At 35.1% G+C, this 12,983-nt stretch overlaps 1 protein-coding gene across 2 annotated transcripts; it reads right to left on the bottom strand.

The window, feature by feature from the left end:
- Window positions 1–746: 746 nt before the first annotated feature.
- LOC129573810 (26S proteasome non-ATPase regulatory subunit 10-like) lies at window positions 747–7,142 on the bottom strand. 2 transcript variants are annotated; one of them, XM_055454914.1, is made up of 8 exons: window positions 7,080–7,142; window positions 6,213–6,359; window positions 6,058–6,098; window positions 5,634–5,682; window positions 1,362–1,430; window positions 1,196–1,294; window positions 1,030–1,128; window positions 747–965 (listed from the first exon to the last, which is right to left on the bottom strand). In XM_055454914.1, exons 2-8 carry the CDS (start codon window positions 6,229–6,231, stop codon window positions 916–918), a joined length of 426 nt encoding a protein of 141 aa, XP_055310889.1. In that variant the 5' UTR covers window positions 6,232–6,359; window positions 7,080–7,142; the 3' UTR covers window positions 747–915. The 2 variants fall into 2 exon arrangements, with proteins under 2 accessions (XP_055310889.1, XP_055310888.1); XM_055454913.1 differs by lacking the exon at window positions 7,080–7,142 and having other exon boundaries at window positions 6,213–6,489.
- Between the last annotated feature and the right edge of the window lie 5,841 nt (window positions 7,143–12,983).

Raw genomic sequence — 12,983 nt, 5'->3', positions numbered from 1 at the left:
ACAAACAAAAATTTTAACGAAAATATCAAGAAAAAATGAAAAACTAATGAAACCATTGAGTGTTTTAAGTTAACTAATCAATTATATGCACGTGGAAAAAAGTTGAAAAGTTAAAGTCGCGACTTTAAGTTAAAGTCTGAGCACTTGGAATGGGCGTAATGATCAAGTGTTAGAAACTAGCCATACATTCAATGGTGAAGAGCGCAATTTCCAATTAGGAAAAAACAAGATGTCGCTAAAACTAGGGGCTAGGAACAAGTTGTGAGATTCACATAGATTCGCATATATTCATGTGTTCGTGGCTTTGTTATTGTTGTTGTACACTCACTGCGCTGCGAATGTCTCGTATACACAATCACACGAATTCACAAATATTCGTACGGATTCGTCTCAAGCGCTTGCGTTCTTACCCCCTAGTCTTTTTAATAACACTGCAGATTAAAACTACAGTTCTAATGAATAAATAATATGGATATTAAAATATATTATTCTTCAGTACAAAAAAGGTGCCTAAAGAGTTTTGAAAATTTCTTAGAAAAAAAAAACAGATCAGTAGCCCATATTCCATTGAGTACCTACATTCCATGTTAAAAACAAACGCAAACTTCTCCTCTTGTGTGTCGTAGAAATTCATATTTCGCCTGGAAATCTTCTAATAGCAGAAATTGTTCAATAGTTCAACATTCTATTATTACGTAAATTGGCACATGAAACAAAACAATTATAATGCTGAACAGTGAACAATTATTTTGATATTTTTTTACTTGCTGGACCATTTTAAAATTAGCTTCTAATTAAAATTTAGATTAGTGCATGCACAATAAGTGCTTGCGTTTATCGTGTGACGCGAGCGGTATGTATTATGCCGCTACACCTTGCTCAGCAGCTTAATGAAGAAGTGTCTGTTTATTTTCATCATTCATAAACTCCAATTCTGTCGAACGTGTTAAGGACATCCACGTTACCTGAAAAATAACACAAATTAATGAAAATGATCAACGTTCTGCATCTTCGTTGGTGAAACAATACCAATTTCATAAGCTATATTAAAGGCTGTCTTCCCATAACTGTCTTTATGTTTGGGATTGGCTCCTGCCTTGAGCAGTTGATCAATGATAACCTTGTGACCTGAAAAAATAAGGCCGATCGATGAAAAATATCAAAACAATTTTCTATTCAGTAAATATAACATTACCTTTCATTGCGGCTAAATGAAGAGGTGTCCGCCCAAAATCATTTGTTGCATTAACATCTGCTCCTTTCTCAATTAGCTTTTTAACGTCGGCCAAATTACCTGAAACAAATCAATGAAATAGATTCAATCAATTTTAGATTTGGTGAGCATAGTTTTTCAGAGCTACCATTCTCAGCAGCGATATGAAGAGCAGCGATATGAAGAGCTTTTCGGCCGCTTTCGTCTTTTTTGTTTACTAAAAATTGAAAGAAAAATAGATCAGTGAAGTGAATCGAGAGAGAATGTTTTACATTCGTGAGATGAACTTTGCCACTCTTTCTTGTCAAAAATGATAGGGAAATGAGTATTCCGTTAATTGGAGAAACTCTTCAATTCCACAGAAAAAGTGGAATACGTCATGTCGGAAACCCATATAATATTAACCCTTTGATGCACAATTTTTTGTTTTTGAATCATTTTGATATATGTTTTGTGCCACGATAAATAGAGAAAAACCTCATACTTAGATTTTTGAAAAATTGCGTATTTGTCGAGAAAATCGGAAAAGAGTCAAAAGTGTCAAATCACTATAAAAGCTTGAAAAAATTAAATTTCATAAAACTAATGATGCAGAAAGTTAAATTGATGTGTTTTGGTCCTACGAGTCCTAATTTGACAATTGAAAAGAATGAACAAACCCACAAGATAAGAGGGAGAAAAATGTGGAATTCTGCTATAATTTCGCATTTTTTTTACAGCAGTACATGAACAGAAAAAACTTTCCATTCAGCCAGCCAATTGTAGCCTGTAAAGTATCAAATGAAAGCTAGTTCAATTCCCTACATTTGTTTCCAAACAGGAATTTAAAAATATTCAGTGGTTTCATAGCTATAGCGTCTGGCGTATCTGGTTATTTTAGAAACCGAAATGTGATAAAGGGTTAAGCAGTTTTTTTTTTGAAAATATAAATACCAGAGATAAGGTAAGACATGCATCAGATAGCTTTGATGTGCATCGTGAAATTATGTTTCAGTTTTATTGAAGCGAATCACTCAGCGGTGAACTTCAAAAAAAGATTGCGTACTAGTGTTGTGTTTAAAAAAACAACAACTATAACGTCAGAGATAAATACTTATTTCAGATAGGGAATACGAATATCACAATGACGATTAGAACAGGTGCATCAACGGAGTGAACTCTTTAGACTTTCATGGAACCCTTAACGCTCATCTTTGCTTTGAGTTGATCTCCATATTTTTTGAATGCACGCGTTCAATTTTATTCTCGATTTTTTCTCAATTCGTTCGAATGTAGAAGAATTGTGAATTGAAACGATCGCCTGTATATAAAATATACACAGTGCAGCTCACAACATGGGCTTTCAAGTTGAAAGTTTCAACATGTTGATCGCTGTTGCTGTGTCACATACACAAACATTTGCGCTGTTTTGTTCATTGTCAAACATGCTACACACAGCACGGATCCTTTGCTACACAATCTGCCAGCTAAGACAATACGCGTAACTAGCGCCACCTAACGAACCGTACCTGCGACAACATTTAATCAAACAGTGGTTGGGACATAATTTGTGGTTACAATAGCACGTTCATATGGTAACGGTACGCGTCGCGACTCGCGAGTTGGCGTTAGTTTCTAAGTGTTTTTTATGGAGATTCCCCTTGCTGTCAGACTGTGTCTTGCTAGATTAAATGGAAGTGCCTTCGTACATCACATCGTGTTTTATATGAGCGAAAATGTAATACAGAAAAGTTGCGCGGAAAAATGTCGATGATGAATGAGCGGAAAAGGGATAGCTATATACTCTGAAAAAACTGATGTGGGGTTATGTTAAACTGTTTGTGTTGACATTTAAGAAATTATAATATAATAAATAAAACCATAATTTATTTAATTAATATATATTTAAAATTATTTATATATCTATGTGATTAATAACTAAATTTTTCAATGTTTCTCTTATATATTCAATTTTATCAATGTACGGAAATTTCGTGAAAGATTTGTCCAATGAACTTTTTGATGTTACTCCTTTAACAATCATTATTATCAAATTGAATAATGCAATTACCCCACAAGAAATGTACTCTTCTTGAGAAACAAAAGAATCTTTGAAACGTATATAATTTTTGAGATCGTTTAAAAATGGATATAGTCTTTTAACTACCTCCAGTTGTTCTTTTGACACTATTTTTCTAATGAAACTATCATATACATATATCATAAGATCAACAGGGTTATAGTATAAACATATCCAATAAACTGAGCTTCTATCTTCTTCTTGATCTCTTCAATTTTATAATCTCCAGAAAAAATACAAAGTGTCGAATCCAAAAGTTGCCAGAATTTACGGTTTACCAAAGATACATAAAGCCGGAAACAAAATGAGGCCGATTGTATCTAGTATCGGGACCACTGACTATCTCATTGCTAAATGGCTAGTGAAAGAAGTCAAAAAACTGCCACCTTTTGAGAGTTTTTCAGTCAGAAACTCAATTGACTTCGCTGAAAAAATTGAAAATGTTGTTGTGAATTGTGATGAGACTAAAATTTCATTTGATGTGTGTTCTTTATTTCCAAGTATTCCAATTGATGTTGCATTGAAGGAATTTGAAAAATATTTAGAGCAAATTGATATTCCATTCGAACAAAAATCAGTTTATTACCAAGCAGCACGTATGTGTATGGATCATAGCTATTTTCAATTTCGTGATTCGTTTTATCATGTGTCGACTGGAACTAACATGGGAAATCCGCTTAGCCCATTGATTAGTGAGTTATTCATGTCGGCATTCGAACGAAAATTAAAACAAGAAAACTTGCTCCCCAGAATCTGGTGGAGATATGTAGACGATGTTTTCGCGATAATAAAGAAAGACGAAATTGACTCAGTGTTAAACGTGCTCAACAATCGATTCGATTCGATTAAATTTACGTGTGAGAAGGAGGATGATAAATGTAAATTATCGTTTTTGGACATGGAATTGTCAACTTCTGTGGACAATAAAATTGATATTGCCATTTACCACAAACCCACTGACACTTTGAGAACAATAACTAGTGATTCAAACTGTAGCATGCAACACAAATTGGCTGCGTATCATTCAATGGTTCATCGATTGTGTCGAATGAAACTCTCAGCACAAAATTACATGACTGAATACGCTCGCATAAAACAAATGGCGAAAATAAATGGCTTCAAAGGAGATTTGGTCGACGTGTTGATAAAAAAACATTTAGACAAAATAAACAAATTTAATTTATCGACATTGTTTTCGCAAAACACGCCAGAAGTGGAAAAAGTTAGAGTTGCTTTGCCATATATCCCACAAATTATGAACAAGATAAAAAATAAGTTTCGTGAATATAATTTAACCATTGTGTATACGAATCAAACCAAAATAATGAATTTGTTGGGTTCAACCAAAGACACAATTGATTCTTTACACAAATCTGGCATTTATGCTATTCAGTGCCCCGTTTGTATGTGTGAATACATTGGACAAACGAAACGTAACATTTCAGTTCGTTTCCGTGAACATTGTTTGTGCATAAAAAACAAACAGGGCTACCGCTCTGCCTTAGCATTGCATGCATTGAACAGCGGTCATTTGAACATCGACATAAGCAACTTACGGTTGGTGAAAGAGATAGGCGACGCGCGCAAATTAGACGCATACGAAAGTTACTTTATTCAGAGGAGCAACAACGCATTGAATCTGGATAACGGGAACATCGAGTCAAATTTGCTGTCTCGGTTGCTATGATGCTACACCGACCGATGTTTTTACGTGACAACCGACGACTTTTCTGTTTAGTCGTGATGCTGATGATGGTATGATAATACCGAAATGCATTCAAGGTACTCTTTTCAAATTCTTTTGTTTTAAATGAATTGAAAATATTGAATTAGTGAAAACAATAAGGTGTGATTCAATTGTTTGTTGAGAAAAAATACAGTCCGGGTGGAACATTATTGATTTTGATAAAAATAATTTTAATAAAATACAAAAATGTATACTTCGATTGAAACTACATTCCATGTAGTGCTTGAATGAATAATTTGATGGAAAAATCAAATTAACGTAAAAAAACCATTTTAAATAACGCAAAAAGAACGCAGAGAGGAGCGAAGCGACGATCTGCGGTCTTGTTTGAATTTGTAGTGAAAAAAAAGTTAGAAATATATTTAGTACCAGAAGACAATCTTTTTGAATTCTTGTTGTGAAATAAATGACAACACAAACAGTTTAACATAACCCTACATCAGTTTTTTTCAGAGTAGAATACTGTATAATAATCTATAGTGAACTATATAGCTATCTCTTTTCATTTGACATTTTTTCGCGCATCTTTTCTGTACTACATTTTTGCTTCAAACTACTCATATGTGGAATAGTGAGAACGAAACTTAAAAAAAGAAATGGAGCTTCAATCTTACCTTTTGTTATGGCTCCCTTCACTTTGGTGACAGGCCCACCCTCAGTTTGCTTCAAGTTGAAAATTAGAAACGAATAAAGGATAATTAGTTTGGAATAACCAAATTGAATGAATTGACATGTAAAATTAATGGATTTTTGAAACAAAAAAAAAACATTTGTAGAAATAAAATGTCGGGTAAAGAACCGTGTTGTACACTGAAGATCTCGTATCAGTTTCGTGAAAAATGTAAAATAAAAACGAACATATATGCATTTTTAAGCTTATTTTGAGGTCGAATGAAATTGCCTCTTCATAAGGTATAATTTTGTTTCGATTACTTTCTTCGTTTTCGAAAAGTCAATTTGTACGGAAAATGAAAAAAAGCTCTTCATGTCATCAATCGACCCGATGAAAAAAAATGTACAGAAAAAGTTGTAAGTTACCATGAATTGGTCTCCCAAAACCGCAACCAGAACCAAACAAACTAAACGGAGAGAAAATATTGATTAAAAGACAATGAGTGACTGAAATCTCAAGTATTGTCAAAAATGAAAATTAAAAAAAAAATGAAGGAAAAAAGAACTTAGAAGAGACTCACCCATCAATTGCTTAGACATGTTTAAAGTCGAATCACTTGAACAATAACTAAATTTCCACGAATTCGGTGTATCATTTATAGTCAAAAATTAGATGTTGCAAACTTGTCATCATTATGACACGTACAGCAAAACAAAATTCCTTACGACTGAAATCGAAAACAAATTATTTGAAAACATGTTTTTAATTCGAGCTTCTTGCGTCAATTTCCGCGTTTCGTTATTTTGACAGGTGCAAATGTTTGGATATGTAAATGAACTCGTATTGACGCACAAATTTTTCTGGCTGATTTCAAAAACAAATTATTTTTAGACAATTTGTTCCTCATTGGAGCTTGTGGTTCTTAGTTATGAAAAATTCCAGGCGAATAATGAGTTCATTTATATATCAAAACACCTGGGCTGGAATTCTAAGTCATTCCACCAAAATCATTCGGAATTATTTTTTTCGTACATAAGACCATATTGGAGTGAAAGAGAGAGATTCCACTATTTTTCAGCGTTCCACTGTAATTATTTCTCACACATTCCACTCTTCCTTGAGTTATCGGAATAATTCCGGTGGAATGCTGAAAAATAGTGGAATCTCTCTCTTTCACTCCAATATGGCTTATATACGAAAAAAATAATTCCGAACGATTTTGGTGGAATGACTTAGAATTCCACCCCTGTACCTGTGTATTCCAACCACCAATAATTGGGAAAATAACAAAACGCGAGAATTGACGCAAGAAGATCGAATTAGAACCATCTTTTCAAATAATTTGTTCTCGAATTCAGTCGTAAGCAATTTTGTTTTGCTGTACGTGTCATAATTTCATGCATTTTCAGTTAAGTCGATTTTTAAATCGAATATTTGCGATACTTACATGAATCTCCGGGACTTCTTAGAGTCTTCGAGGAAGCCACATTTACCACTTTATCTATATATTTTGTACACGATTAAAAACATACTTCTACTCAACCGATTTGGCTCGCACTTATACCAATCGAAAGGTAATGTAACGTAGATCTAAATCAAAAGATCTAATTTTTGACTATTCTTGTAAACATATCGTCATTTTGACACGTATAGCAAAACAAAATTCCTTGCGACTGAATTCGAGAATAAATAATCAAAAAAAATTGTTTTTCATTCGAGCTTATTGCGTCATTTCTCGCTTTTTATCCATTTACATATGTTTCAATGGTTGGAATGCACAGATGTAGATGTGTAAATATGTAAATGATTAGAAGATTTAAACAAGATGTGGAAAAACGAGAAAAATACATGAAGTTGAGTCGCACTAAAAATGCAAAAACGGCGAATGACCACCAATTTATTGGATTTCCATTTTTATTTAGATTTTTTTTTAAAGTCAATTTAATAAATAATTCTATATTCAAAATTATGTCGAATGAAATTGTTGCAGGTATTCTTTTATGTACCGTTCATCCACAATTTGAATTCTCAAATATTCTGATAGAATTCTAGATATGGTTTTTATCAAGACATATTTATTAATCGTGTGCAGTTCTATTTCATTTATTACTTTGAGTGAAAATCCAAATTGTAATTGATTGGACACAATAAAATCGTCAATACTGAGTAAGTAGAGGGAATTTTGAGAAGTTATCAATACATTGGAAGCCAATTCTAACGATCATAATGTAGAAATGCTGTGAAGCTATTAATTAATTAAATAAAACAATTTAGTTTCCTTAACGAATAAAATAAAATGTAATTCTGAATAATTTGATATGCTGTGTTCAAATGAGTTGTTTACTGTTCTACGGTCGATGGGAGAGAGAGAGTGAGAGCTGAAAGCTATGCTGTATGTATGTATATAAGTATGCGTGTCCATTTTCGTATTTAGACTGACATTTGACATCTCGTATTCTGCGCAAATTAAGTGTGAACGGTGTATAATTTTAAGGCTCGTTATTCAACACTCCTCCTTGTTCACACTAAATTACATTTAGCCCTTAAATAATCATGTTTTACAAATGACAATGGTTTAGTTAATAAATCTGCAATCATTTCTTCAGTAGGACAATATAAACAATCAATTAAATGTTTCTTAACTAAATCTCTAATCGTGTCGATGTGCTTTGTTTTGTATGAAAATTTGTGATCACGAACTAAATCGATGCAACTTTGGTTGTCTTCCTCCATAGAAAATTCGCGCTCGAGCATAGTAAGCGTCGACACTAAGAACGGTTGGTCTGACGCTCTGTGTGTACAGTATAAGGCAAAACAACACTACTACATGCGCGCATTGCTTCATCACACACAGTTCGTTATAGTGACCGCGCTCGAAGAGTGTGCAAAGGAGAAATAATACATAAGTACGACGCTCATCTGACACCTCGTCACACAGATCGTTCTCATATAAGAGCGCCGTATGTATGTATTATTTCCCCTTTACACACTTTTCGAGCGCGGTCACTATAACGAACTGTGTGTGACGAAGCGTCGCGCGCATGTAGTAGTGTCGTTCTGCCTTATACTGTACACACAGAGTGTCAGACCAACCATTCTTAGTGTCGACGCTTACTATGCTCGAGCGCGAATTTTCTATGGAGTCGTAGATCACACTTGGCGTTGAAATCATTTCATGCATCTCCTCCAAAAGTTGACGTAGCCACTTGATTCCTACAATGCTTCGGAAATGGAAATGAATTGCGCTTTACACGACGAACCAGCGACTGTGTTACATGACCAACTGATTGTACCGCCGTTGAAGAATATGATTCTCCCGCTGTTTGATTTTCTGTCGATACGATCATCGGCCCAAATCGCATCAGCATAAGCGTGTAACGATGAATTTTCCAAGCTGATGTTACTGAGTTTCAGTTTCAAGTTGTGTGTTGACTTTAGGTATTTCACAACTCGCTTCAGCTTTTCCCAATCTTCAGTTGTTGGCTTGGATACTTTTTGCGCTAAAATGCTCACGCTCGCTGAAATGTCTGGTCTCGAATTGACGGACAAATATAGCAATCGAACAACCAATTCGCCTGTACTTCGTATTGCTATCAAGTTGACTAGACGAATCATCACTCTTTCCGTAGCTGACGTCTAATGGTGTTTTCGATGGTTTCGCATCCATGAGCCCAAAATCAGATGCGATTTGCTTGATGTACGATGACTGACTCAGCTCAAAATTTCCGTTATTGTCTTTGGTAACTTGAATGCTCAAATAATGCCGTATCGTGCCCAAATTTCGCATTTTAAAATGTGACTTGAAAATGCTCTCGATGTGGTTTAATTGCTGTGGTGTTTGGCATGCAACGATCAAATCATCAACGTAAACAATGACATAACAAAACTGACCTGATACTTGTTTTGTGTAAAGGCACGGATCGTTGTAGCTCTGATGAAAAGCCGCTTCGATGAGTACGTTGTGTAATGCGCTATACCACGATCGAGCTGCTTGCTTCAGCCCGTAAATATTTTTCTTCAATAGGCAAACTTTCGATTCATCTTCGTTGTGAAACCCTTGTGGCTGTTTCATATAAATGATTTCATTCAATTTGCCATTCAAGAATGCTGTTTTGGCGTCCAGATGGTAAACGTGCATTTTTCGTTTCGCTGCCACTGACAATAGCGTTTTGATTGTTGTGATCGACACAATCGGTGCAAAGACTTCATCATAGTCCTCTCCGTGTTTTTGTGAGAAGCCTTGTGCCACGAAACGCGCTTTGTAACGCACTATTTCTCCATCGGCTCCCGTCTTCGCCTTGAAAACCCACTTGCTGCCGATAGCTGCCTTTCCTTTCGGTAAATCGACCAATTCCCACGTACCGTTGTAAGTGTGTGACTCTATCTCTTCTTGCATTGCTGTGAGCCACTGAACCCTCTCATCACTTTCAATTGCTTCGCCGTATGACTTTGGTTCGATGGCTTCTTGTGCGATAAACAATTCGTCAATCAGACGCGACGGTGGAATTCCATTTGTTGATCGTTCTGAAACTCGTGGAACAACCCTTTCATTTTCGGTATTTTCGGAATTCTCGATCAGACAGCTATCAGTCTCCTCCTGAATTGTCACATTATCCTCCTGAATCAGTGACTTATGTGACGATGTCAACAGTTCTACTGGAACCAATTCCTCATCAGATGTGATTGTGTTCAGTGAGCAAAACTTGACGTCGCGACTGATAACGACACTTTTTGTGTTGGTGTTGTAGCATCGGTAAGTGAAGATTCAAGTGAAAAATCGGTTCAAGTGAATTTCTACAAGAAATTTAAAGTGCAACACTCGCCAAAGAGTCAAATTTCAAAAAACTCGACAGAGAGTCATTATTTAAAGTAAAATAATGTGCAGAAAAAGAAGGAAAAAATGAGTGAAAAAGCTGATTTACTCGAAAAAAAGCCCAATTGGCCGACGACATAAAAAAAGTACATGTGTCATATAAAAAAGAGCCAAAAGGTCTTCTCAAAAAACGTGAACGCTTCGTTGGGGCAAAAAAAATGCAAGATCTTTTGGATTTGTACAAACAAAACAATGATGAGCTGACACAGTTAGAAGGCGAAGAAGGTGGAAGTTCGATGCAAGAGTCATTCAACGAAACAAAGCTATAATACGATGATTTATGTGCCAATGTGCAGTTGAAATTAGGCAAACCATTAAGCAAATTTATTTCGGTTCAATCAAACGATGACGAAAATGAAAAAGAAAAAGAAGAAGAAGTAATAGAAGAAAATGAATCAGACGAAAATCACTATGATGAACCAGAAACGGATGATATTTTTGCTACACCAAAACCATTGCCAAAGTCACTCTATTCACGTTTCGTATTACGCGACAAAGAAATGAAAGATAAAATAGAAGAAAAAGTCGACCAAGGCAAAATTATTCAACAGACATCTCGATGTAATTGAAGAAAGCATAAAAAATAACATGCATTCGCGAGCACAAATGTCAATAAAAAATATTGAAGCAAAATGCAACGATTTGTCTGAATATATGGATGAACTAAATTTTGTAATGGGAGACGATGCAGTCGATTATGAGGAGATATTTAATGCAACATGGTCGAGATATGATCAGCTGTCGGTAGATGTATACAAGGAAAAGCAAGAAAAAACAACACAGCTGAAACTGAAACCAATCGAAATTCCATATTTCAATGGGTCAACAAAAATGTGGCCAACATATAGCGGTCTGTTCAAAACAATGGTATTAGAAAACAGTGCATTGACAGAATGTGAAAAAATGCAGTACCTCAAAACTACAGTGAAAGGTGAAGCAGCAAATTTGATCGCAAATATGGGAATCATGGATAAAAATTTAGAATCTGCATGGAAAATATTGACGGAACGGTTCGAAGACAAGCGTGCGATTAGAGAGGCTCAATTAGAATTGCTGTTACAAATACCAGACATGCGATTTGAAGCGTCGAACGACCTAATGAAATATTATGAAAAAGGTAAAGAGTGTGTTGAATTATTAAATGAAATCTCAGTGGAGCAGATTTTGTTATATTTATTAATGAAAAAACTACCATCTGAAACGCGTAAAATTTATGAACAGTTACGCTAGGGGCTAGGAACAAGTTGTGACATTCGTATACATTCGCATATATTCATGCGTTCGTGACTTTGTTATTGTTGTTGTACACCCACTGCACTGCGAACATCTCGTATACACAATCACAAGAATTCACGAATATTCGTACGAATTCGTCTCAAGCGCTTGTGTTCTTATCCCCTACCAGTCACGTGAAAATCTAAAAGAAGAACACAAATTGTCAGAATACTTCGAATTTATCTACAAAAGGTGTAAAGTGTTGCAAGCAGTAGAAGTAAACAACAAGAAAGACAAGTGTGTGAATTGTAACGAAAATCATGCACTTTTTATGTGTGAAAAGTTCAAGGCACTCTCAGTTAATGAACGGCGGGAAATTGTAAAGCAGAAGTGAATGGGCAAGCGGAATAATGAAACGTAATTCTGTTTTCAAATGAAGTGCCTCTGAGAAAATTTTTCAGTAAAAAAGCCCCACAAAAATATTGTCTGATAAAAATTTGTATGAAAATCTTATTCAGACAATATTTTTGTGGGGCTTTTTTACTGAAAATTTTTCTCAGAGGCACTTCATTTAAAAACAGAATTACGTTTCATTATTCCGCTTGCCCATTCAAGTCACTTTGTTGGTTATTATTATTGTATTGAAAAAGCTGACAACGCTATTGCCGAACAATGACTTCGACAAAACTATAGTAAACACAGAAGAGCTAGTGATGGCCGACCCTGATTTTAATAAATCAGACAAAATAGATATGATTCTTGGAGCTGATGTATACAGCCAAATAATTATGAACGGAATGATAAAACCGATGGACAAATCATTTGTGTTGCAAGAGACAGAGTTAGGGTGGATCATTTCTGGTCCCGTAAATAAACAAAGAAAAGAATTTAATGAGGCTCTTTGTATGATGTGCAGCACAAACGAAATTGATGAAAAATTACAAAAATTTTGGGGAAGTGGAAGAGATTTCAGAAGAAAAAATATTCACACCAGATGAACAGAACTGCGTTGATTATTTTAATAACAGAATTCGCCGTGATGTGGACGGAGCATACATAGCATCGTTACCGTTTCGTGGTGATCCAGCGACGATGTTAGGCGATTCAAGACGAATGGCCATGGCTCAATTCTTACAAATGGAGAAAAAAAAAAATTGTTTTGAAGGAAGCATACATCGCATACATGAGTGAATTGATCGAAAGAGGCTACATGGTAATGAAAGATAGTACAACAACAAAAATACGGCCAGTATTTGATGCGAG

Source organism: Sitodiplosis mosellana, unplaced genomic scaffold (genome assembly GCF_009176505.1).
Source record: "Sitodiplosis mosellana isolate CC-2019 unplaced genomic scaffold, AAFC_SMos_1.0 Smas_scaffold_6113, whole genome shotgun sequence".
NCBI classification, from domain to species: domain Eukaryota; kingdom Metazoa; phylum Arthropoda; class Insecta; order Diptera; family Cecidomyiidae; genus Sitodiplosis; species Sitodiplosis mosellana.
Note: the sequence above shows the minus strand (reverse complement) of the source record. Positions and strands in the feature narration are given on the sequence as shown.

Excerpts from the sequence above, each read along its gene's own strand:
- LOC129573810 (XM_055454914.1), bottom strand. Across the intron at positions 1,431-5,633 it reads GAAGGGAGCCATAACAAAAG|TAAACAAAAAAGACGAAAGC; the intron begins GTAAGATTGAAG and ends TTCAATTTTTAG. Across the intron at positions 1,295-1,361 it reads TCATATCGCTGCTGAGAATG|GTAATTTGGCCGACGTTAAA; the intron begins GTAGCTCTGAAA and ends GATTTGTTTCAG.